The sequence below is a fragment of the Suncus etruscus genome, chromosome 5 (genome assembly GCF_024139225.1).
Source record: "Suncus etruscus isolate mSunEtr1 chromosome 5, mSunEtr1.pri.cur, whole genome shotgun sequence".
In the NCBI taxonomy this organism is placed as follows: domain Eukaryota; kingdom Metazoa; phylum Chordata; class Mammalia; order Eulipotyphla; family Soricidae; genus Suncus; species Suncus etruscus.
In genome coordinates, this window is record NC_064852.1 from 49,683,203 (window position 1) to 49,709,791 (window position 26,589).

At 38.5% G+C, this 26,589-nt stretch overlaps 1 protein-coding gene across 4 annotated transcripts in view; it reads right to left on the minus strand.

Moving 5' to 3' along the window:
* The window catches only part of CACNB4 (calcium voltage-gated channel auxiliary subunit beta 4), a 356,270-nt gene that overhangs the window by 181,507 nt on the left and 148,174 nt on the right, over nucleotides 1–26,589 (minus strand). The window contains exons 1-2 of one of the 4 annotated variants that reach the window (XM_049773010.1): nucleotides 25,274–25,606; nucleotides 23,171–23,330 (exon numbers count right to left, since the gene is read on the minus strand). The exons of 2 other annotated variants lie outside the window; for them this stretch is intronic. In XM_049773010.1, coding sequence (XP_049628967.1) covers nucleotides 23,171–23,176 — 6 coding nt within the window. In that variant the 5' untranslated portion in view covers nucleotides 23,177–23,330; nucleotides 25,274–25,606. Of the gene's footprint in view, nucleotides 1–23,170; nucleotides 23,331–25,273; nucleotides 25,607–26,589 lie in introns of those variants that run through there. One more of the 4 variants, XM_049773009.1, reaches the window with a different exon arrangement.

Here is a 26,589-nt window from a genome sequence, read left to right on the forward strand (position 1 = left end):
AAGAGGGCCATTAATTTCTGCATGTTAATTTAGTAGCCTGCCACTTTGCTATATAAATCTTTCATTTCTAGAATCCTTCTGTTAGAGTCTTTGGGGTTTTCTAAATATAGCAGCATGTCATCTTCAAACAGTGAGAGCTTGACTTCTTCCTTTCCTTTCTGGATATCCTTGGTATCTTTTACTTGCCTAATTGCTATGGCAAGTATTTCCATTACTATGTTGAATAGGAGTGGTGAGATGGGGCAGCCTTGTCTTGTACCAGATTTTAGAGGAAAGGCTTTTAGCTTATCTCCATTAAGTATAAAATTTGCCAGTGGCTTGTGGTAAATGGCCTTGACTATATTGAAAAAAGTTCCTTACATTCCTATATTGTTGAGAGTTTTTATCATAAACAGGTGTTGGAGCCTGGTAAATGCTTTCTCTGCATCTATTGATATGGTTATATATTTTTTTCTTTTTTCTTTTGTTGGTATGGTGTATTATGTTCATTGATTTGCATATATTAAACCATCCTTCCATTGCCAGAATCAAATCTATTTGGTTATGATGTATAGACTTTTTTTTTTGGTGAGGCACTGAATCCTATTTGCTAGGATTTTGTTGAGGATCTTAGCATCTGTGTATATCAGGAATATTGGTCAGTAGTTTTTTGTTTGTTTGTTTTTTGTTTTTTGTTTTGTTTTTGTTTGTTTTCAGTATCTCTGTCTGTTTTTAGTATCAGGGTAACGTTAGCTTCAGAAAAACTATGTGGGAGTGTTTCTGTTTCTTCAATATCCTGGAAAAGCCTGGAAAGTATTGGTAGTAGGTCGTCCTGAAGGGTTTGAAAGAATTTGTTAGTTAATTCATCAGGGCCTGGACTTTGTTTTTGGAATGTCTTTGATCACCATTTAATTTCCTCAATGGTGAGGGTTTGTTGCAATATGTTACATCATCTTGGCTCAAATGTGGAAGATTATAAGAGTCCAAGAATTTATCTTTTTTTTTTTTTTTTTTTTTTGGTTTTTGGTTTTTGGGTCACACCTGGCCGCACTCAGGGGTTACTCCTGGCTCTATGCTCAGAAATCTCTCCTGGCAGGGTCAGGGGACCATATGGGATGCCAGAATTTGAACCACTGACCTTCTTTACTCAAGGCAAATACCTTACTTCCATGCTATCTCTCTGGCCCCATGAAGAATTTATCCATTTCTTTCAGTTCTCATGTTTTGTGGCATAAAGTTTTTCAAAGTAGTCTCTGATTACCCTTTGAATCTCTGTAGCATCTGTAGTTATCTCCACCTTCTCATTTTAAATTTGGTTTATTAATTTTCCCTTTCCCTTTCTTTGTAATTTTTTTAGTGATTTATACACCTTGTTTATTTTTTTCAAAAAACCAACTTTTACTTTAGTTGATCTTCTGAATTGTTTTTTGAATATCCACTTCATTAATTTCTGCTCCAAGCTTTATTTCCTCTGCCTGCCTTTTTTTTTTTTTGGTTCATTTTGTTTATCACTTTCTAATTTTCTAAGTTGTGTCACTGAGTTATTTGTGTAGGCCCCTTTTTCCCTCTTGATGTGTACTTGTAAAGCTATAGATTTTCCTCTTAGTACTGCTTTTGGTGTGTCCCACAATTTCTGGTAATTTGTGTCTTCAGTCTCATTCTTCTCAGGAATCTTTTAATTTCCTCTTTGATTTCATCTTTGACCCACTTGTTGTTCAGTAGTGAATTGTTCAATTTCCACATGTTAAAGTTTACCCTCTATGTCTGTTTGTAGTTCACTTCTAATTTTTGTGCATTATAATCTGAGAGGTAGTGTGTACAATTTCTATCCTCTTGATTTTATAGAGGTATATTTTATGGGCCAGTATGTGGTCTCTCCTGGAAAATAACCCATATGTACTGGGAAGAATGTGTATCCATTTTTCTGGGGGTGGAGAGCCATATATGTGTATGTATATATATATTAGTCCACTTTCTTCCATTTCTCCTATTAGAATTAGCATATTTTTGAGCCAGAGAGATAGCATGGAGGTAGTGTGTTTGCCTTGCATGCAGAAGGATGGTGGTTCGAATCCCGGCACCCCATATGGTCCCCCGAGCCTGCCAGAAGTGATTTCTGAGCATAGAGCCAGGAGTAACCCCTGAGCGCTGCCAGGTGTGACCCAACCTCCCCCAAAAAAATTTAAAAAAAATCAGTATATTCTTTTTTGGGAGGGCCACACCCAGTGGTGCTCAGGGTTTACTCCTGGCTGTCTGCTCAGAAATAGCTCCTGGCAGGCACGGGGGACCATATGGGACCCTGGGATTTGAACCAATAGTCCTGGGTTGGCTGCTTGCAAGACAAACGCCACTGTGCTATCTCTCCAGCCCCTACCCCAGCATTTTTAGGGAGTTATTTGCTTGGATGATTGTTTTCCAATCTTTGATTTAGAGTTCTATGTTTGTTCTGACTATTCAGTTGTGTTTCTTGTAGACAGCAGAATGTTGGATTCAACTTTTCTGGTAACACCGGCAGCACTCTGGGGTTACTCCTGGCTCTATGCTCAGATATTGCTCCTGGCAGGCTCAGGGGACCATATGGGATGCCGGGATTCAAACCACTGTAATTCTGCATACAAGGCAAATGCCCTACCTCCATGTTATCTCTCTGGCCCCATGGATTCAGCTTTTTGATCCATTTTGTCACTCTGTGTTTCCTAATTGGTGCATTTAGTCCATTGATATTGAGAGAGATAGTTTTCATGGGATTTACTGTCATCTTTGTGTAGGCGTGTGGTGTGTCTATTGATCTGTCTTGTCTTAAAGTAGACCTTTCAGATTTTCTTATAAGGTTGATTTTGAATCTGTACAGTTTCTGAGCTGTTTTTATCCATGAATCTATGACGACTTCCTTCAAACATAAATGTTAGTCTTGTTGGGTGCAGTTTCTCTGGTGAAGCATTCATTTCATTATTTTTTGTTACTATATCCCATCACAGTTTTCTTGCCTTGAGTATTTCTTGTGTCAGGTCTGACATAAATATTAAGGATGCTCTTTTGAATAGAATTTTTCCTTTTTGATCTTGCTGCTTTCAGTATTCTATCCCTATTAGTGGGATTTGTTATTGTGACCAGGATTTGTCTTGGGGTGCTTTCCTTTGGATTTTTTTTAGCTGGTACTCTTCGTGCATATAGGATTTGGTTGCATGCAGTCATTAGCTCTGGAAGTTTCTCTGTAATGATGTCCTTGACTGTTGATTCTTCCAGAGATTTTCTTCCTTGGTCTCTGGGACTCCAATCATTTTTTTAGTTCATCGAAGACTTCTAATTTTATCTGTTTAAATTCTTTGAGGATTCTTTCTATTGTCTAATTGTTTGTCTTAAGGTTCTTTTCCAATTTATTCTGTTGTCTAGGATTGTTATACATCTCATCTTCCAGCTCACTGTTTCAATCCTCAGCCACTGCTACTCTGTTGGAATGGCTTTTCAGTGAGCTTTTCATTTTGCCTATCAGGTTTTTCAGTTCTATTATTTCAGTTTGGAGTTTTCTCATTTCTATTTTCATATACTCTTGATTCTTATTTGTTGTTCATTCAACTCGATCCATGATTTCTTAGAGTTCTATAAAGATCCTCCTTATTTCTTCTCTAAATTCCTTATCTGAGAGGATAAATAGTTGGTTGGCATTTTCAGGTCATCAGAGTTGCCATCTTCATTCTCCATATATGGTGTTGGCCTGCATTGTTTCTCCATCATCATGCTTGTAGTGTGATGTTTCCTGCTTGTTGTGTTAAGGTTCATTGACTAGGGAATTTCTGCAGTTGCACTGTAATATAGAGTAACTGCACTATTCTGGCTCCTCCCTTCCTAGGCAGGGCCAGCTCACCTCCAATCAAGTGGCTTCTGCACAATCTTCTGGGATGGATTGGTCTCACAACCTGCTGCCACGAATCTTGGGCAGTAGCGGCAGTGAAAAGCATGAGGCAGAATGCCTCCATCATATTTTGTTTGTGAAGTATAATACGTACATGGAAGAGCATAGAAGCCATAGGAGCTACAAGTAGTGAACGCCTCCTCAGCAGGCTATAGGATGTCGTATGAATTCAGAAGTGACTTGAAAAACCAGGAAGAGTTTCACTGGAGATGCATACCAAGAGTTTGACCTTATACAATGCAAAGGCTACAAAATGGGCAGGAATTGGTTAAGAACAGATTTACCCAAGGAGGGAATAGTATCTACAATTCTCAGATTTGAGACTGAGCAATGCCTTGTCATATAGTTGTAATAGAGCCAGGTTGATCAGAGCAGGATTCTATAGGCTATAATAAGGGATTGGGAGGATAGTATAGCAGATATGCCATGCTGTGCATGCAGCAAACTCAGGTCTAATCCCTGGAACCCCATAATTTTACAAGCCACACCAGGTGTGGTCTCTGAATATAAAGATAAGAAGAATCCCTTAGCAGAATTGGTGTAGCCCCTCCCCCAAAAAAATTTAAAAAAAGGAAAAGGAAATGACTGTGAAAAGCCACAAAAAATTACTAGAGTAAAATTCAAAGGTAGCCTGAATCATTAGTATATCTCTAGCAAATTTCAAAGTTTTTTTAAATGGCTACTTTTATAAGACTGTCACATTACACACACACACACGCTTGTAGACAAACAATTCACATTAACATTATCCATAGTCTAAAAATGGAAACCCAAATAAATGAAGACATACATGAAATGTCATATCAGACGATAGTTAGCAATGACAAGAACAAAAACGATGATTAATACTGCAACATGCCTGAAGCTTAAAAACACTGTGGAGTAGAGACTGGAGAGAAATTCAGAGGATAGGGTGCTTGCCTTACATGCTTCCAACCCAAGGTCAATTCTCAGTACCCTGTATGGTATCCCAAACCTACCAGGAATGATCCCTGAGACAGAACCATGAATAATAAGCCCTCTGAATATTTGGATGTGACCCCCTAAGAGCAAGGTAAAAACACTGCAAAGTAGAAGAAACTGGCCACAAGTAGATTCCTAGTATATGAGCAATAGAATTCTCTGGGTCCAAAATAGATCCATCTATATAGAGAGAGCCATTGTTGGAAAAGGTGAGAGGCATTGCTAATGGGTACAAGATTTATTTCTGGGGTGATTCTAATGTTCTCAAATTGACTGTGGTGAGAGCTGCCCAACTTAATATACTAGACCATTGAACCGTATAATTTAAATGGTTGAATTGTTTGATTCGTAAAGTATATATCTTAATAAAGCTGCTATTAAAAAACTATTAAGAGAGTAGACACTTGAGGGAGTTGGTTTCAGGAGTTGAGAATGAGAGGAAAGACTAAAATGGTCATTAATTCATTTAGAGTCAATGGAGTCCTATTGGAAATAGTTCCATTATAGGGAGAAAAAAATCAAACTTCCCTTATCACATCCAGTCTCATATTAAAATATAGACCCATTAATTTCCTAAACCTACTCATTTTCATCTAGGAATTCACCTTAATGTTTCAAATAAAAAATAATGTGACTCATAGTAGAGATGTATGGGTTTATAAATACATATAAATAAATATGTATTCCTTGGGAATCCCTCACAAATATGTTCAATCACCTTTGACTATTTCCTTGACTCCCCTTAATTTCTATAGAAATTATTCGTATTGGATTTCAATTTATTCCAGCAATCATTCACTAGTACAGGTCTTAGGGCAAGTGCACAGGTAAGCAAAGCTATGCCAGAGTAAGAAAATGAATAAGAAAGAAATGCTAGGAGCCTAGGGACTGGGAGATAGCTTATAAGGTTAAGTGTTTATGCTTTTAATATCAAAGGATCAGGCTTAATACCCAAAACCTCACAGTCCTGAAAGCCAAAGGTAGGACCCAAAACATGAAATGAGGGAAGAGTAAGAGAGACAAGAGAAAAACATTCCTCCCCCTAGCACCAGGTGACTTGAGCACTGAATTATCTGGCCTACATAACTGGACAAAGTATTGCTGGGAGTAATGCCCAATTCCACATATCACTAATTTGTGGGCTTCCCTGACACCCCCAAAAGTTATCCTTGCATCAAATTCCTTACTATTCCAGAGGAGATAGGCCAAATACAGGGGAGCTTGAAAAAAAAATTAAGAAGTGACTATAATTGCAGTGTACTGTCAGTTTCTTGTTGATCTGGGCAGTGTCTGCTCACATAAAAACCACATTGAGAGTGTCTGCCACTAATATAATTCTAAGTCTTATCCCAACCTACTGACCCAGAATCTCTGAGAGGAATACCTGAGACACATGATCTACCTGTCTAACTATCTCCATTTTGTCCCACAAAATCTATTCCCTATAAGGCAAGGAGACTTATTTCCAGAAAGTAGTGTGGAAATAATAAAAACAGAGCTTCTTCAATTATTTCTTAGGAGAAATCGGCCCTGAGGCTGAATAAGTTTAGCCTATCTTAATGTTAAGTAAAATGTAATGATTTACCCATTACATACTGTTCAGATACTTCAGTGGCCTGTGCGTTCTGTGAAACTTTACAAAGGGTACAGAGACTACTAGTCTCGAGGTCATTTTCTGCTACACATATAAACTGATATTCTAAATTAATGGGCTGTAATCCATCTGTGAGATGAGTTATTCTGAACAAATATTATGATATTAATTTATTTGTGTATGTATGTGTCTGTGTGGTATCAGGTTATCAGAGATCAAACCAAGGGCCTATAGATGGAAGGTAGGTGCTCTACTGCAGAGTATATCTGGGGCCAGTGCTGTAGCCCCTGACCTAGAGGCATGATGGCTGAATACCAGCAGGACTGCCGTGGTGCAGACCTAACCTCCTCACTGAAAAAGGGGATGTGGTTCTGGCAAACACTGCTGAGAAAAGGCCTGTTGTGCCCTAGATTAGCACTTGGCAGGATAGCAACAATGAACTTATTAACTATTAATGCTTAATGAGAACTAACAATGCTGAGTGCATAAAACAAACAAACAAACAAACAAACAAAAACCTGTGTGCCTTCGCCCCTTGGATTAAAACAAGAATTGCTGGAACACACCTTACTTATTCTAAACTGCTGGAATAATCTACAATAATATTTTTCTTAAACTGGTAGAATCTACAATAATATTTTTCCCAAGCTGGTAGAATCAACAATAGTATTTACAGTTAGTTTTTAGTATTGTGTAGGCTACAAAAATGTTTGGTCTTTTAATTACATCTGCCCACTTTTCACAATGGTTCCTTGGTTTAACCTTATAGACATTGGGCTTATATTTTATTAATACTGACTAGCAAGAATCATATTCAAGAGGAAAGAATAACTATTTTTATTTCTGTTTATGGTAAATGAATAAAACTGATAACAAAGAATTTATAAAATATATACAATGTTTAGATGGCTGTTTAATGATTGTGCTACACATAATGTTTAATCCTATGACTAAAAAACATGTCACACTTGATCTACCCAACTTCCTACTATTGATAATTTTTTGCTTAAATATGAAGCAGAACTCCCAATAAATTAGACTCAGTTCCACACTCTTGAGTGTGTCTGATCTCTGAGTATCCACTCTTTACTGACTCCTTACTCCCGTCATTCTATCAAATAACCCTGAAGCCCCTTTCAGTGCTACCCAACTCAGCAACAGGCTAATCTTCACATTCCTAATAGAAATATATATATACATATATATACATAAATGTGTGTATACATATAAGAAAGTTAAACTTTTTTTGTTTGTGGCACCAGGGATTGAACTTTAGGTATCACACATATAAGGCAGTGAAGTCATATATCTGGTAAAATGTAGAAATAATTTTTCCCTGGGTCCAGAGCAAGAGGTACAGCAGGTAAGGCGTTTTATTTAAAGCCAAACTGGGTTTGATACCTGTTACCACATTTGGTCCATTGAAGCCTTCCAGAAATAATCCCTGAGTGTAGAGCCAGGAATAAGTCCTGAGTATCAATGGATGTGACCCCTAAAATAATTTTTCCTTTTTTAGTTACTACCTAAGCAGTTGTATCTCCAATTCTCTGAGTGATATTTTGCTGTGACTTGAAATGCTGCTCATTTCCTGAGTAAGAGGATGCTTAAAAACCTTGCTGATGATTTCTTTACTGAGACACTCTTCAAGGAGCAAGGAAATGTTGGCTATTTTCTCCGTGACTCCTCGGAGGTGGCATAAGAAGACATACTGGGTACAGGATACACAATGAAGAGTGCTTAGCCAGAAGCCAATTTCTGCATGGGAATTTTGACTAGTCAAAAGAATACCTATTTCATAATCTGGGAAGAAATAATTTTCTTGGCCAGAATTCAAGATCAATACCCAATACAGAAACTCCAAAACTTATTGGGCCTACTATCTCCTTTTCAGAAAAAAAGTTACTCAGGCCCCCCTAGAGACATTCTTTATATTAACAAAAAAGAAAGCACCCTCAATTGCATGAGGCTACAATCACTTCCTTTCCACCTTCCCCATGAAGATTCCATAAATACCCAGGGGAAAAGTATTGTTCACTTTGGGAAATAGTGAACTAGAACAGTGTTGCTAAAACTGTGGTCCCCTTCTGACCTTGATTCCTTCCCGTGGCCCCCTGTCCTAGTGGCTGCCCCTAGTCTCATCTGTGATTCCCTTGGGACTATTCCAGGAGTCTAGTTGAGAAATGAGCTAAAGGATCAAAGCTTTCAGAACTACACCTTGCCTCTACTCTATCTACCCTGAGCAATCCTGTTCAGTTCTGAGGCATCTGGAGAAATGGCCTAGTTTCCCCATCATCATCCATCCAGACTGTCACCCAAACTAGTGAGCAGGGGTTGATCCCAGAGACTGCGTCCTCCTGAAGCTAATTAGGGATGAGACCTGCTGCCTTTATGACTTGAATATTTCTCAGTTCACCTCCTCCTCTCTATTCCCACCGCTACTGCCCTAGTTGAAGCTTCCATCAAATCACACCTGCACTAGTTCAACAGCTTTCTAATTGGGCACCCTGCCTGAACTCTCCCTCTCCTCAAATCCTTCTTCTGCTCTCATCATTGTACATTTGGTCAGACCATTTTCTAGCTTAAAAATCCTTAAATAGGTCCAAGGAGATAACACACAGGGCTGAATGCAAATCTAGTGAGCAGAGACCCAGATCTAATCCTTGGCACTAACTACATGGTCCCAACACTACTTGGTATAGTCCCCAACACCACTGGAAAGGCCCTAAAACTCTTCAATTATTACTTACTGTAATAATTTCAACCAATTTTTGATCTGCAGAACACTAAGACTATGCATGATCCACACAAAAAGGTGGGGAAAGGGGGTCTTTTGAAAATGGAGGAATGGCATCTGACAAAATCAAGAGTATCCTTTATTAGAGTCTGATTTGTTCCCCAATTAGCAGAAATGCCTCATAATTCCTTAAGACTCGGTATCTGAATAATTCTGGCATCTTCTCCACATCTCCATCACAGCTGGAAGCTGCTTACAAGCAGCTTACTGCTATATAAGCAATGGCCCAGCTTCAAAGTTCACCACTAATCTAGGAAGAGTTGCCAGCCCAAGCCAAGCCACTGAAACTTATTGGCCCAGTTCTCCAAATCCTGAAGTTCCTGGATCATTCATCTGTGTATGCAGCATTCAGCTGGATAGACACCTCCAAATTCTACAACACTGACAGCCAGTAGGAGCACACCAAATTAGATGGGAAGTAGCATAGAAGTCAACTAAGTTCAATAAAACAAAAACAATAATACAGAAGGCTCAACTAGCCATAGTTGAATAAATGACTTTAATTACCTCATTGTGAGAAACAAGACATTTTCTTTTTCTGAAGTATTTTTCAATCATTTGAGTTGCCATTTTGTTGTTACAAGCAATAGAAAATAAATTATTTGGAGCCTACTAAGGGAGCAGGCTTGTGGAGTGGCGGGGGTGGGGGTGGGGGTGGGGACTGGGGACAATGTGTAGGGAAAGTCACACTAGGGGTGGGATTGGTATTGAAACACTGAATGCCTGAAACAACGTATTGTGAGCAACCGTGTAACTATAGTGTTGAAATAATGTTAAAAAAAAAAGTTTTAATAAAAACAAACAAACAAAAAAATCCTACAAACTCAGCATCCAGAAAAAAACCCAGATAAAACACTGGGAATTACATCTACAGACTACAAATGCCTTTGACCAGGGAATCTTGAAAATGCAGGTGCAATATGGATACCTTTTTGTTTCTAAGAAATGGTGCCATTTACAGTTAGATCCTGCTTAGAGATCTTCACTCTGGAGGTGCTTAAAGGTCCTTATGTTTTCGCCAAGAACACCATTCTGAAACTTCCAAATAATCCATTTTCTTTTAAATTTGTGAAGGTGAGGCTCTATGTCAATATATCTTTGCAAACCCTCAACTAAAAGCTAAAAATCTCAATAGCCAATCAAGAAAACACAAACTATGTTTCCAGAACAAAGTCCTTCCTCCAATGTCCATGAGACCATTTTTTGTTTTGTTTTGTTTTGTTTTTGTTTTTGAGCTCTCAGCTTGCTCAGGGTTTACATCTGATTTTCTTCTCAAAGATCACTCCTGGTATTCAAACCATATTGGGTGCAGGGAATTGAATTTGGGTCAGCATGAAAGGCAAGCACCTATCAGCTATGGGCTCTAACCCCATGACAGCTTTATACATACTAGTCACTAAGTTAGATAAATCTTGACTTTGAGGTGGCAGCTGGCTGACATTTTGGCTTCGCTACATATATCCAACATACAATGAAAACTCTTAACAATTAACTGCACACCTTATAGTCAGAACATGTTTTAGTTAAAAGATAAATCCAAATGTTCATGATATAAGAGTTAATATATCTTCATCCTAGTTTTTACATTTGTATTTTTCTCTTTTCCTTTTTCTGAATATTGTTCAAGATAATTCATCCTCATTAAGTATAGAATACAACATGAGCAACTCTTATTCCCTTTATACGTGTATATTTTAAAAATATAGAGGTAAAAGTATTATCATATCCATTAACAACATATTTATTCAATATAATCCTGATTCTTATACCTTGCATAGTTTTTGCACTGTAGCTTGGATTCACATGGTTTCTTATATACACACACACACGTGCGTGCGCACACACACACACAAACACACACACACCTCAAAGTACCAAAGCTTATGAAAGCATTTGTAATAACAAAAGGTAACAACATACCTCAATATAATTTACCTTTCCTTTCTTACAACACTGTACTCCCTATTAGTGAATAATTTAAGTATCAGAGCTCTAAAGACTGTAATAGAAACCAATCGTTCAAAAATAATATCTATTATTTTATAAAGCACATAAGTTTTCAAGATGAAAACATTCAAACAGTTGTTCATATAAGCTAGCTTATACTTAATATAACGCTTGACAAATATTTGGAGCATCCCCAAGTGGTGCTCAGGGACTCCTGGTGATACTCAGCCAAAATGGCCTACAATTCAATGCAATAGCCTGTGAAGAGACAGCATTTCTTGGGCCCTGTGGTGGGTCAGGGCTATTTAGATATGATTGAGGGCTCCTAGCACCATATTCAAAGATGCTTGGAGATCTTCACTCTGGAGGTGCTTGAAGATCCTTAGAGCTATTACCAGTGAAATTCAGGGCTGTGTGGAGAAACTTAGTCAGACCAATATTAATCATAAACCCTAACTACAGTATGATCTCTGGGCCCCCTTAGATATACTTTAAGACTTAAAAAAAGAACCTTTTATTGGGGCCAGAGAGATAGCATGGAGGTAAGGTGTTTGCCTCACATGCAGAAGGTTGATGGTTCAAATCCCAGCATCCCATATGCTCCCCTGAGCTTGCCAGGAGTAATTTCTGAGAATAGAGCAGGAGTAACCCCTGCCAGGTGTGACCCAAAAACAAATAAACAAACAAACAAACAAAAAGCATGAGGTTTGAAGTTTGAGAAAGCTTGAATTTTAAATATTTATTTTGGGGCCAGAAAAATAGCATGAAGGTAGGGTGGTTGCCTTGCATGATAAAGGACAGTGGTTTGAATCCCAGGATCCCATATGGTCCCCCAAGCCTGCCAAGAGCGATTTCTGAGCATAGAGCTAGGAATAACCCCTGAGCGCTGCTAGGTGTGAGCCCCAAAAAAGCCCAAACAAAGAAAACAAATAATCAAATAAAGAATCTCTTGTCAATCTGTGAAAACCCATGTACTAGACACACACACTTCTAGAAACAAACATTGAATCTTGGAACTTTGTTCAAATAAGCCTCAACTGAGACTCGTGGCAATCCTCCCTACTAGAACTGACTCTGCTCAAGCAGTGGCAAGGTTCTGTATACACAACCAGTTTTTATCACTAAAGGCAGCCACTTACCCTTCAGACACTGCTAGAGGCAGGATAAAATTTTCTCTCCAGAGTCATTCTCACTTGAAGAATCATGGTTTTGGGGCTGGAGAGATAGCACAGCGGTAAGGCGTTTGCCTTGCATGCAGCCGAACTAGGACAGACCTGGGTTCAACTTCTGGCATCCCATATGGTCCTTGAGCTTGCCAGAAGTGGTTTCTGAGCACAGAACTAGGAGTAACTCCTAAGTGCCACTGGGTGTGACCAAAACCCCTCCCTCCCAAAAAATCATGGTTTACATGGAGCTAAGGAAGTAGCTTAAATGGCAGTACACTGACATAGAGTGTAGGAGAGTCTACTCCAAAGCACTGCTAGCAATGGTTCCATGACCCTATGCAACACTGAGAAAAAAACCAACAACAATAAACCATGGTTTGGGTGAGATAACTGTTGTGCATAAACACATTATCACCACTATGGCAATCTGTACTAGAGAAGCAAATCAACCAACAAGTACAGTGGTTAGAGCCCATGCTTCTCAGGCACCAAACCCAGAGTTTGATTCTCAGCACCACATAGACTCCTGAGCAATACCCAGTGCAACAGTAAATGAATGCTCAGGCTATACCCAGCATCAGAGGATCTGAGACCATCACAGACCTATCACTGAAGCACCAGCTGGATTGGCCAAGGAGTTCCAGTAAAGACTCTGGACTTCCTAAGCCCTACTTGAGAGTATGCCCCCCCCCTCCAAATTCACTCATTCAATAAAATCTCACAAAGCAAATGCTTACTCCCATTAATTCTCCCACAATTTTCTGCAGTGGGGATCACAATATAACATCATTTAAAACAATAATTAAAATTATTTTGACCTGGCCATATAATGGTGTTTAGCATAACTATAAGTGGACCTGATATATGCTTTTTTTTTTTTTTTTTGGTTTTATGGGTCACACCCAGCAGCGCTCAGGGGTTTCTCCTGGCTCTATGCTCAGAAATCGCTCCTAGCAGGCTCGGGGGACCATATGGGATGCCGGGATTTGAACCACCGCCTTTCTGCATGCAAGGAAAACGCCTTACCTCCATGCTATCTCTCCGGCCCCAATATATGCATTTCTGTGTCTGCAGAGGCCTTGGTGTTAGTTGAAGATTGTCATGGAATTCCATGATTAAACAAGAAGTTTAGCTTCTCAAGTTTAGCTCCTCTACAAAACTAACAACTTAAAACTATTTCCATTTATTGTTAAATACTCTTAATTAAAAAAAAAAAAAGACAGGATTTAAAATCCAGGTTACCATTTACAGCAGAACTAATTTCCCATATGAAAATCAACACATATCTCCAATGAGAGCACCTTTTTTAGTTTTTCTAAGGTTTTTAGAGCTATGTGTTAGGAATGTTTATTCATTGCTTCTGACAAAAAACGAACTCAGAGAGGGGTGGTTAGCTATATAGGCAAAACTCCAATACATTTGCCTCTCCAAAGCACTCTTCACTCTTCCCTACTCAACTTCTGTCCAGTCCTACTCTTTAGTATCTAGCTGAGTTTAGCCAATGGGAATTCTATCAAAAGTCTGAGTGCATAAGAATAAAACTGAGTTGTTTATTCCTTGTTTTCCTCAGTGTGAGGTACCTTAGCTGTCTACATTTCTCCACGAGGGAAACTACATCCTTTCTTTCATTTTTTTTTTAATTTTTGGGTTATACTGGACAATGCTCAGGGGTTACTCCTGGTTCTGCCCTCAGGAATCACTCCTCAAAGACCATGAGGTCCATATGGGATGCCAGGGATCAAACCCCAGGTCAGCCACATGCAAGCAAGTGCCTTACCCACGGTACTATCTCCCCAGTTCAGCTGTATCCTTCTTTATTTCTGTTTTCTTTTTTTTTCATTTGGTTTTTGGTTTTTGGGCCACACCCAGTGACGCTCAGGAGTTACTCCTGGCTCTGCACTCAGAAATCACTCCTGGCTTGGGGGACATATGAGATGCTGGGGGAACAAACCGCAGTCTGTCCTAAGTCAGCCTCATGCAAGGCAAATACCGTACCACTGTGCCACCACTCCAGCCCCTGCTGTATCCTTCTTTTTTTTTTTTTTTTTTTGGTTTTTGGGCCACACCCGTTTGACGCTCAGGGGTTACTCCTGGCTATGCACTCAGAAATTGCCCCTGGCTTGGGGGGACCATATGGGACACCAGGGGGTCGAACCACAGTCTGTCCTACGCTAGTGCTTGCAAGGCAGACACCTTACCTCTAGCGCCACCTTCCCGGCCCCGCTGTATCCTTCTTAAGGTAGCCTTCTTGATAGGATTCCGTTCTCTCAGGCTCTGTAACCAGGCCCTGGTAATAACCAGGCTCCCTTCTGGTTCCCCAGGGTTTAAATATACTGACAGCTCTACTTCTGGACCTGAAAATACCACGCCAAACCTTGCGGTGTCCTCAAAACTTTACCAACATATTTTTATTTTGATTAAGTCTTCTAATATTTTCCTGATTGTAGAAAGCTATCTGTTTTTTTGTGGGAATTCTGGTTGATTCAAGGACTCAGAACTCACTGTTCCCTCTACTTTTACAAATATTGCTGTCCCTTTTACCTTTTAAAAATATTGCTACTGACTCATGCAAATGTTTTCCTGAATTGGAAGTTCATGGAGATGAATTGTAAATGAGAAAGACAGAATAAAAATGCAACTTTGGTATTCTAGCTAAGGCCAAGTGCAGCATCAACATGCAACTATCATCATACCTGCATACAAACAAGAACTTGAACATTTCCCTAACACAAAAAAACACTCTGACATTCCTTAGAAGTGAGTGTTGGAGGGTGTGGGGGGGAAAGACAGGTCACACCCAGAAATGCCAGATACTATTTCTGCTCTGTGCCCAGGTGTGAGCCCTTACTTTCTGTATCACTTTGGCCCTAGCACCGAGCTTTTATGTTCATTTTATTTTTATTTTTATGAAAGGAACTAGGGCCCTAATTGGATTCCAAAGGTCTCACTATTTGGGTCAGAGAACAAATTGTCTCTATATTGGACATCCTTTCACTTCCAAACAGCTTTGTAAGCTGTCCAACACCATGCAATAATATAAACACATCACTGGTCAGTGGTTTATTCCAGTTTTTAGATTATGAGCAAGAATTGAATCTTGCATCAGAAAAGCACTATTGCTTCTAGAGAGACCTGAGGAAGGCTCCAAGTCCAGTTCGATCACAAATTGTCCAGAGCATTTTTTGTACAAATTGGCTCATCTCTTTGAGACCTCATAACTTTACTGATAAAGTAGATATAACTTCCAAAAATTTTTATTTTTAAAAACAAAATTATTACTATAAGTAAGAGTATAAAAACTCCTATGAAACCTGGTAGCAAGAACCTAAAACTACTTCTCACACACAAGAAACTTCTTTGAAGTCTTAGATTGCAAATTAAAAATTTGAGCTAATATGATATATTCTGTCAGAAATAGCATTAATTTTAACACAAAAATGCTTAACACTGCTCACCAGTAGGTATAAATCATTAAATATGATAATCCTTTAATCTAGAAATTTCCTTGTAGGATGCTACTTTGAAGAAATGTTCCATGTGTACACAAAATTCCAAACTAAGCATGCTAACTGTAACACTGACATACAGAATTAAAATATAAACATCCTGAAATTTATCAGAAGATTAATTTAGTAGGATTATGATTCATTAGGATTATAACGCATAAGTCCACATGGTACACTTATGAACATTATTTTTTATTAAAAAGGATAAATTAATTTAGAAAAATACACATGACACATTTTTTGGTAAAGAAAGTAAGTCATGGCAGAATATATATATATATATATATATAAAATCTTATATTTGAAAGCAATTGTAACATTTATTTATAAGTAAATTTTTCTAAGGATCCATGCTTGTTAATGAATAGAGAAAAGAATCAATTGGATTTTCTTGGGTGGTAACAAGTAGCCCTTTGAGGCAAAGGGGAATGGTAGTTGTCAAGGTCTTCAAGGAAGACTAGTTTTTCACATGATGTATATGTTTGTATCATAATACAAATATACAAAGTACAAAGTATATTTTGTATTACTTAGATATTTCTCCCCAACAGTTCATTTTACTGCATTAATGAAATGATACTAATGATTTAAATATTTTATTAGATTATACTATTAGGTGAGGGAGTTACAAATAAAACTAAGATACGATTAAGTTTTAGGATATCATATCATTTGAGATATAATAAATTGTGCACAGGAGAAGTATATATGAATTCAGAAATTTTTACTACAGAGAAGAAACATGAATATCAGCACTTTTGAAATATGCAATAGGTTTTATGTACCAAATTTTTGATTTCCAATTAATTGTGTGGTGGTGGTGGTGGTAGTTATATTTGTGTGTGTGATGCTGGATAGCCAGCCCAGAATATGTGTAAACATATTCTACTGCTTGTAACTGCTTCTACTTGCTTAGAGATACATTCCCTACCTTAACTAATAATTAATGTGACCACCAAGTAGTCTTTTCTTAAAAAACAAGCTATATTTCTTCCTTTAATTTGTGTGCTCTTATTTCTTATTCAACTCTGTAGTATCTTAAAACTTCATGAAGGGTCTATAAAGGATAAGAGCTGCTCTGAATTTTCCTGCCTTATCAGCTTCATTTATATTCATGTCAAATATACATTTAGATATGAATATATTACTTCCTTCAAAAACAATGAATGTATTTTAATTTAAATTTTGAATTTGGGGCCATATCCAGTGGTACTTGGGCATTACTCCCATCCCTGTGCTCAGGGAATACTGTCACTGGTGTTAGTGATCTAACCTGGGCCTCCAACATAGAAATCATTGGCTCCAAACCTTTAGGCTATTTCTCTGGCCCATGAATGACTTAAAAAAATATATATTTCCTGAAATGTACTATATACTCAGGGTTTTCCAACTGATTAATTATTGCTTTCAGTGAATCTTAGAAGACAATAGTGATGATCTGATGAAAATTCTGTAAAAAAAACAATAAATATTTTGGTAACTCAATATCTTAGAAAAGTAATCAATTAAATGGTTTTTGTCAATATTCTCCTTTCATAAAAGAAAGATAATTTGTTACCTTGGCCGAGAAGAAAAAAACATAAATAACTTAAAGCAGAAATATCAGGGGTGGGAGCAATAGCATAGCTGTAGGACCTTTGCCTTGCATGCATCCAACCCTGGGCAGATTTCAGTTCAATTCCTAGCATCCCATGTGGTCCCTCTAGCCTGCCAGGAGCAATTTCTGAGTGCAGAGCCAGGAGTAACCCTTGAGCACTGCTGCCAGGTATGATCTCCCCCAAAACAAACAAACAAACAAACAACAACAAAAGAAATATCTCATGTGCACCATCATTCCAAGTTAATGGAAGCGCACTTCTCAGAAAGCTATTACCTTGGTTTCGTCCTCCCCCCACCCTAGAGACGAATCTCAAGTGTTTCCAGCTCAAAACGCTGTGGAATGAAAGTGCACCATGAAATTGACAAACAGATGAACAATAATCATGTCTCTGTTTGGGTTTCAATACTTAAAAACCTTAAATAAAATTCTCCCTTTCAACACATCTAATCTTTTCAATGATGTGCACCACATACACCCATTCCTCCTTTGAGACTAAAAATACCAAATTCCCAGATGCAGGTTTCATGTACACTGATATTGTCTTTATAATGTACACAATCCTTATAATATATTCAGTTGAAGAAAGGATTACGGAAAATAAAATAAAATTTTCAATGTGAAAAGCATTAGAAATTGTCTGGTCAAATCTCTTGACTATATAGGAGAGAAAACTGAGGATTAGTACAAATAACTTGCCCAAGGTCACTGCTAATATATGACAAAAACAAGACTTCCAAGTCCTGGTGTTCTTTTAATTACACTCAATTGCCCTATTTATGAAACAAAACACAATAAGCAAATAATAAAGTCTTGGGAGATTTGTGCATTATTATACTTGTTAATCACTGTAATAATTTTGAAAAACACAGCCAAAACCATGCAAGTACTCTGAAAATAAGCCAACATATTTGGTAGAAATACTTAAACCTACAAAGGAAGGAATATCTTGAGTTCTTCAACATGTTAGTTGCATATACATTACACATACATAGAGAATAATAACCATAATAGCTCTAACCCTTACATATCTTAAGGGTTAATCAAATCTGATTAATTTAAAATAAATTCCAAGATACAAGTTTCATTATTATTGATATTTCAGAGATGTAAAAACCTTAGTCAAAGTTTGGGAAATGTACCGAGTTTCAAAGCGAAGTGTGGAAGCAGGACTTGTCCCTGACCACCCCTGCACAGAACCTGGAATTTCCATCACCCAACAATGACACAAAGTTCAAAAAGCAGCCAATATTTTCTTAGCTAATAAATTCTCAGTAAAGGTTTCATGGTGATTAAAAATGGTTGATAATCTCTCTTAACTCCAATTTAACACTCACCAGACTTTTCAACAAACTTGCTAATAGAAGAATAACACTGGAGGTCAGATTCATCTTTTGCTGAAGTTAATAAAAAGAAAGTGGTTAAGGGCTAATAGGAAAGAAAAAGGAAAGAGAAGGTGATTTACACTGTTCACAAAAGTATAAATTTGGAACAACTGGTAGGTGCCACTATTTGTTTTAGGATATATCCCATTCACCTGAACAAAAATTCAAAACATCCTGTCACCAATGAAAGATTTTTCAGTGTTTTTGAGAACATAGACAAAAGGAGGGAAAATAGGAAGTAGAAAGCACTGATTTTATAACATTAAAGAAGAGTAAAAAGTATTTATTACTCTAACTACACATTTCTGCTATAAAAGAACACATTCATGCTTAGTGAGAACTGTGGTATTGACTATATTGTTCTCAAAAGTTTTCATGTGAGCTCTCTGGATTGTCTTCCTTTAGCACACCCGTAAGTGCCATAAAAAAAAAAAAAAAAGGCCACATTTAGCTTTTTCTCTTAAACACGTGCTTTCTATAATCTTTAAAAACCAAATCCAGGCCATACAACATACAACTCTGACCTACGTGCCTTTACGTGATGGAAACTGCCTGTTTCCTTGACTTTTCACAGGAAGGGTGAGAATATTCCACCTGGACCTGCCAGATATGTATGGCTGTTTTGAGCTGTTACTATTTGTATAGTCCATGGAGCTTGATACAAACCATTTAAAGGAATCAACAGCAGCCTGTTTAAACAGTCTAGAGTCCCTATTTATAGAGCTTTCTTGGTTTAACTTTTAACTGCTATTACAGATATGTGAGCTTCTGATGACATTGTTCTTATAAAGGACTGAGAAGTAGGATTGTAAAGAAAGAAAACCATAAGCACTACCTGTCCAATGATTTCTTCACATCTGCCTTAAGAGCATCACAATGATGAGAATCATTCACTTAGAAAAAAGTCCAAGCTGACCTCAGATTGAAAGGGGAAGTACACTTTTTCCTACAAGACATCCTACACTAAAATATAATGTAATGTTCTCTGAGTACAAATGGATCAAAATGCCATGACCCCATATACTCACTAGCAGTTAAGCGAGAACACCTACAGGAAAAAAGACAAAGTGCTAAGAAAATGTAAGAACTGACCCTAACACTTTCTTCAGTCATTCAAAAATAGAAAATTACAAGCCTATTGATTTTGTAGAGGTAAATAAATAGGATCCTTTAGATATAAGGAACTTCCTTCTTTAGTGCCATGATAATTACATGTAGAAACAAATTCAATCTATATTTTATAAAATCACCATCAATTTTATTATATTGATTAAAGAGAAGCTTCTGCTCATCATTTACTTAACAGACTCTAGACAAATACCAAAATCACTCAGTGAATAAAGTAAGTTGATTTTTCTCAGTCAAATTACTTTCTTTCATTTAATTTATTTTTTTATTTTTTTTAATTTATTTTTTAAGGGGGAATAATCCTGGTGTGCTCAAAGGTTATTCCTGGCTCTCAGGAATTACTCCTGGTGATAGTTGGGGGGACCATATGAGATGCTGGGGATTGAACCTGGGCTGGTTACATACAAGGCAAATGCTCTACCCACTGTACTACGGCTCTGGCCCCTCTGTCAAATTTCTTACATCAGCCAAATGAAGCTGTTGGTTTTTCTCCCAGGATAGTGATGCCAACAGCAAAATGATGAAATGTTTTTATAGAACGAACTTCATGCTCCCTATCTAACCAGAAAGACCATCTACCTCTAAAGGTACCTTTAAGCTACCAAACCAAAAGACCACTGGCTTCTTTCCAAAAGAAGTTAATATTTCAACTTTCAGAGTTCCTAGATCTAAAAAGCTTCTGTTTAAGGATCATCCTCTTCCCCAGAAAATCAAGGACCTATCTCCATATTGAAAATAAACTAGATTCCACATTTGAAAGTAGCAATCCTATATCCCTTTGTGGATATGTTTTCTTCCAATTCCCTTAGATATCTTTCTTCATGCCAAAGCAGTTAACTATCCTTCTCCAAAGCATTAGAGCAAAAATTTCCACTTGGTATCACTATCAATTAACAAAGCATTCAGCCTATCTAAGAGAATATATATGAATGCATGAGGTATACAATGTAGTGTGCTACTGGCACACAGACATTTAAGCAAACATATAAAGCCACATAGCATATAGGACAATAAGGAGCTTAGACTTTTCTGTTATAGGAAAAGATATAGTCTTGCCTTTTGCGACATATGTATGAAACCAGAGAGGACATGCTAAACAAAGTGCCACAAGAGAAAGATAAATATCAGGCAACCTCACATAAGTAGAATATAAAAAAGCAAAGCAAGAATAGACAAGGTCCAATAAAAAGAAACACTTGGATACTAATAGTAAAAATTAGCTTACCAAAGGTAGAGTAGGGAAAGAATTGAAAGGGTGAAGAAGGCCCAATGGACTGAGTTGGGGAATACTGGTGGTTACAGGGTAGCATACATTCTGAATAGTGTAAGACTGTATATCTAAAGTGTATATAGTCATAAAATCAGTGTTATCTCAATAAAAAAATAAGCATGAGTAAAAAGAACAGTTTAAATAGTTAACACAGCATATACATATAAATTTACACATTATATATACATATAAATACATACATACACATAGCTTGTAAAAATTTACCCTCATTTAAAATGTTATAGCCATACAATTTCTAATAGTATTGATAACTATATCTTCTTTTTTATGATTAAAAAGATTTAAAAGAATATAATTTTTCTGAATTATGATCTTATCATCTTTTTTTTTTTTTTTTTTTTTGGTTTTTGGGTCACACCCGGCAGCGCTCAGGGGTTACTCCTGGCTCTGTGCTCAGAAATCGCTCCTGGCAGGCATGGGGGACCATATGGATGCCGGGATTCGAACCACTGACCTTCTGCACGCAAGGCAAACATCTTTCCTCCATGCTATCTCTCTGGTGGGATGATCATCTTTTTCATTTAAAAAGGTCAGGCCTCTTTCTCTAAATACTTTAAAAATGAAGCTTTGAAAATGGGAGCAATAGTGTGAATCAACTATTAACTCCTTGTGCAGTTAATTCTGGCTTCACTTTACAAGCTCCTCAGAAGAACTTTAAATTCTTCAAAGCATTGCCTGCCTAGGCTAGTTCTATCCTTAGTATATTTCTAAAATTTTATCAAGAACAAAAGTTCATAGAATAGGATGCAATATTTAGATTGGGAACAGCATATTTAAGTACACTATGTGCATTCATATTGCATCAACAGTCTGAGGATATAAAGCAATACACTAACAGCAATTATCTCTGGTTGGTAGTTTTAAATCACTTTTTCTAGTTATCTACTTTTCTATTTATTCTGATTATAATGCATCCCTTCTGTTGTTTAATAAACCTGCTGAATGAGAAAAGAAATATATTCCTATAATGATTCACAGACATCACAAACTCCATGAGTCCATTTATAAAACATGTACAAGGAACAAATCTCTGAAAATGTATTATGAGTCAGATTAAATAGACAGTGTATAAGGGGGACTCAGTGAAAAGCTGCTTGGCCAGCAGGACCTGTAATTAAACCCAGTGGGCGTAGATTGGGCATTCCTCATGCTGTGAGACTGTGTATCTGATCAGAGCACACTCTCCATGATCCATGTGAGGGGAGAGGGAGCAAAGGGGTGCTTTTCTGCATGCAGTCTCTCATTCCTAGATGGTATCGGGCTGCAACCACCGAAAGATCTTAACTTTGAATGATGGTGATTGACCCTTAATTACCCTCAAAGAAATATCAGCAAAAGTTAACAGATTACATGCGAGTTTCAGCATTTTAAAAGCTGAACCTCAAATACTTTGCAGCAGTACAGGGCTTGCTTCATTCTATGCATATAGTACAGAGGTGACAAGTGAAAGTCTAGAGTACTGGGAATATGTTGTTAACCTCTGGACCAGACTTAGGAGGAAAAATAATCTCGTAGTACAGTACTAAAATGTGTCTCATCTGTGGGGTAGGAGTGGTTGCTGGGGGATGGTGAGGTGCTAAGAATGTATCATAATGGTTTAGTCGTAATCAGAGTGAACTATCAGTCCTCAGGCAAGATGACTACTGACAGGCTTACCATGTGAGAACACTGAAGAGCATCACTTATCACATGTTAAGGCCCACACAGCCCACAAAGACATTTGCCATGGCACAGTGATAGGACATGTGAGGATGGCTTCCCAACCCCCCTGAAAGAAAGTGCCATGCTCAGCTTTTAGTGCCTGTCTACACTGAAGCTACACTGGCCATGTGAGAAAGCCTCTCCATGCCTAACCTCCAGACCTGATCCGAGAGCATGGCTTCCACCTGAGCACCCCCCACACTTACAGCCATAAATGCATTGGCACTGAGAAAGACAGCTGAGGATGTGGCACTCCAGGTGTGGCTTTATTTCTCACTTCACCGGGTCAGCTATTTAGGCCTAGTCTTCTCCATTGGCTTGAAGCTTTGTTCACACCATCTTGGGTAACACATCACATTATTCTTCCTTATAAAAACAAATAAACTCAAGTGAGCATTCAGAGTCAGTGCACCCCTCCAGACACCTCTGCCTTCCCCTCTGATTTCTGTGACAAGCTCTATCCCACCCCTCCCAGGTCTGCACTGAAGACTGGCCAGATGCCCTACTTTGTTCCTCAGACAGCCCCCTTTGCTCGCCTCCGCAGATGTGCATGCCCCTGAGAAATCTCAGCCTGCTTCCACCACTGAGTCACCAGGAGCTCAGTGCTGCAGTACCCAGCACAGCCTGCCTTCAGCTACCGACAACCAAGTCAAATTAGTGCACTATCCACTTTCCACCCTCCAGAAGCACTCAGCTGTCCTGGGAGTCTGGGCCACAAGAGGGGGGAAATGTTTTCAGACTTGTCATGGCTCCCCTCTAAAACAGTGCATCCAAAATGTACACAGTTCTGGAGAACAAGGTGCTAGAGACATTGGTTCCTAGCCAACTCGATTCATAGAAGCTGGTTTCTCAAACCACTGGTGATTCTGCAGTCACTCCAATCTACTTCAGTGCGATCCAGTGCCTGAGTTTAAAAATCCATGGTTGAAAATAAAAGTTATGCTTCTTTAAGACATCACATGTTTCGTAACTGAGTGTGGGAAGAGGGGCAGAAGAAGTGATCTGGCCTCCTAAAGCAAGCAGCCAGAGAAGCTGGTTCACTGGACAACTGGAGTTGCAGTTTCTATGCTCCCACATCACTGGTAAGTAAAGACCCGCTCTGTTTCTGTCACCAATGTTTCAGACTACAGTCGCGCAACAAACTGACAGTCTGATCATTTATCAGCACGTTGGACAACACGCAGAGACTTGGTGGAAACAGAGTTAGAGTTAGAACTGACACACAGACAGGAAGAGAAAAGGGATGCTTATTTCAACAGAGGACTTTTCTTTCATTTGATAGACACATACACCCATAGGGTAGGATACATCTTTTTTGGTTTGTCTTTCTTTTGTTGTTGTTGTTGTTGTTGTTATATTCTGTTTATTTGGTGATTTAGTCAGAGAACCTTATATAACACAGTCCTTCTTTAAATGTAGCAACACGTATGGCATTGAATTGAATTCATATAAAATTCAAACTCCCCAGAGCAGGGCCCCTTGGCCGCCCCCAATCATTGGAGCTAGCACGGTTTCTATAGGATTGGTCAAAAATCAAAACTATCAGCAGCAAGAGTAAACAGAATTCAGTGATCACTTTAACCCTCTACTCAAAGGCTAACATTTTCATGGCATGGTTTTAAGGATTCCAGAAAACGGTTTTTCACCCAGATTTTAATAGACTACATGTATCTCTGACCTAAGGAGGGAAAGGAGTCCAATTTCCTAAGCCAATACACGTGAGCCTGCCTCTGTCTTCCAGGCTAGAGTACATACACTACCCACAGCCTCTGTACTGTTATCTGCCACATTTGCAACATTTCCTTGACAAAGAAGCTGGAGATCTGCACCTCCAGTTTGGCCAGGAAAGCATAAAATAAAGCTTCAGCAAAGGTACTTCCATTCATGCTCGCTGAATAAACAATATGTATTATATAATGAATGAGCCTTTTCGGTGAACTCTGCTATTGTCAAACACAGGCACTTTCCGCATAGTTTAAGTCAGTCTCAAAGCAGTTACTCCTGGCGAGATCAAACGTGGACCGAGTAATGAATAAATCTCAACAACCCACACTCTCCGATGTTTCTGCTTTTCACCCCGATTTCTTTTTTTTTTTTTTTTCCACTAGACAAGCAGTTATACAATAAAGAATCTTCTCAATTAACTCCAACCACCCAGAGAGCATTTACACAGCAGCCAGCAAACACCCGAAAGACGCTGGCTTTCAGCTCCATGTTCCCTGCGTTGCCTAAGAAATGAGGGGGGTGGGGGGAGCATTAGTGGGAGGAGGAAGAGGAGGGGAGAGGGAATCAGCTATGAAAATACTTACAGTCTCCGAGTCTTCAATGCCATGCAGGTACAAATTGTCATACATGGAGGTCTAATAATCCAGAACACCTTTCAAGGGAAAAACAAAATTGCTACAGAAGCCACAGCCAGAGCTACAAGATAGCAAAGGGCCTGTCTGGAAGAGCTGTGCCTGCCTTCTTGAGCCCTGTGATTTAGCAGGCAGGATAGTAATTCATTCACATCACACAAGGTGAGGTTATCTCCAGAGGCAGCCCAGCCCTGGCATTTTATCTGCCTTCCCCATATAGAGCATAAAAAAGCAAAACCCTTCCTCAACCACAGACTGGTGACTGAGCTAGGAAAGTGGCCTCTGATTGGCTCGGCTTCCCTGCTTCAGTCAGCTGAAGAGCGTTCCCTGGGAGAGTGGAGGGCGATTGAGCATCCTACCCAGCAAGGAGCTGCTTCCTGTTTCGCCTGCCTGGTACAGTGCTGCAATCAAGGCTTCTCAGTCTCTCAAAGGCTGCTCCGAGCTGCAAAGCAAGCCCTTGCATCTCTCAACCTAACAGCTCCTCTTCTTAATTATGTTCCCAATTGGTGGGAAAAGCAGGGAGCAAAAAAGGAAATTTCATATTCGGAGAATACTACAGAAAGATAGGCACTCAGTCACTGAACTGTCTGGCCCACATTCATACTGAAAAGATGAGATTTAAGTTGAATAAGCAATGGGTTATTTTTTTTATTTTATATAACAATAAACAAGGTAAGTATTTTAAAGTACATAGAAAAATAAAACCTTGGTAAAGAAAAATAGATAAAATAAACAGATGGAAAATTTTCTGGCAAGTATTCAACTGTAAAATTTTGATTTAAATAAAAATTTAAACACTGTGATGACAAGGTTGTTCATACTACAGTTTTTTTCTCTCCACAAAGTTGTTCATGATTAAGTTACATTCATATAATGTACAACCTTCACCAGTGCACATTTCCCGCCACCAATGTCCCAAATCAACTGTTAGTTTTCTCACTGAAATCAAAACCTTCTTTTAGATGCAAAATTTTTATTTATTTTTTTTAATTAACCATTTCTCTCCCTTTAAGCTGTAGCCAATATGGGAGAGGGTGTTGTTTTGTTTTGATATTTGAGTTACCACCTAGTGATGTTCTGGGATAATTACTCCTGGCCCTGCATTCAGAAATACTAGGGTGGTGCTATTGGGGACTATATGAGGTGTTAGGATCACAACGGGGTCTACCACTTGCAAGGCCAAGCACCTACCTATCGCTGCATTATTGCTTTGTCCTCTGTTCTTTTTGCTTTTGAGCCATACCCAGCAGTGTTCAGGGCTTACTTCT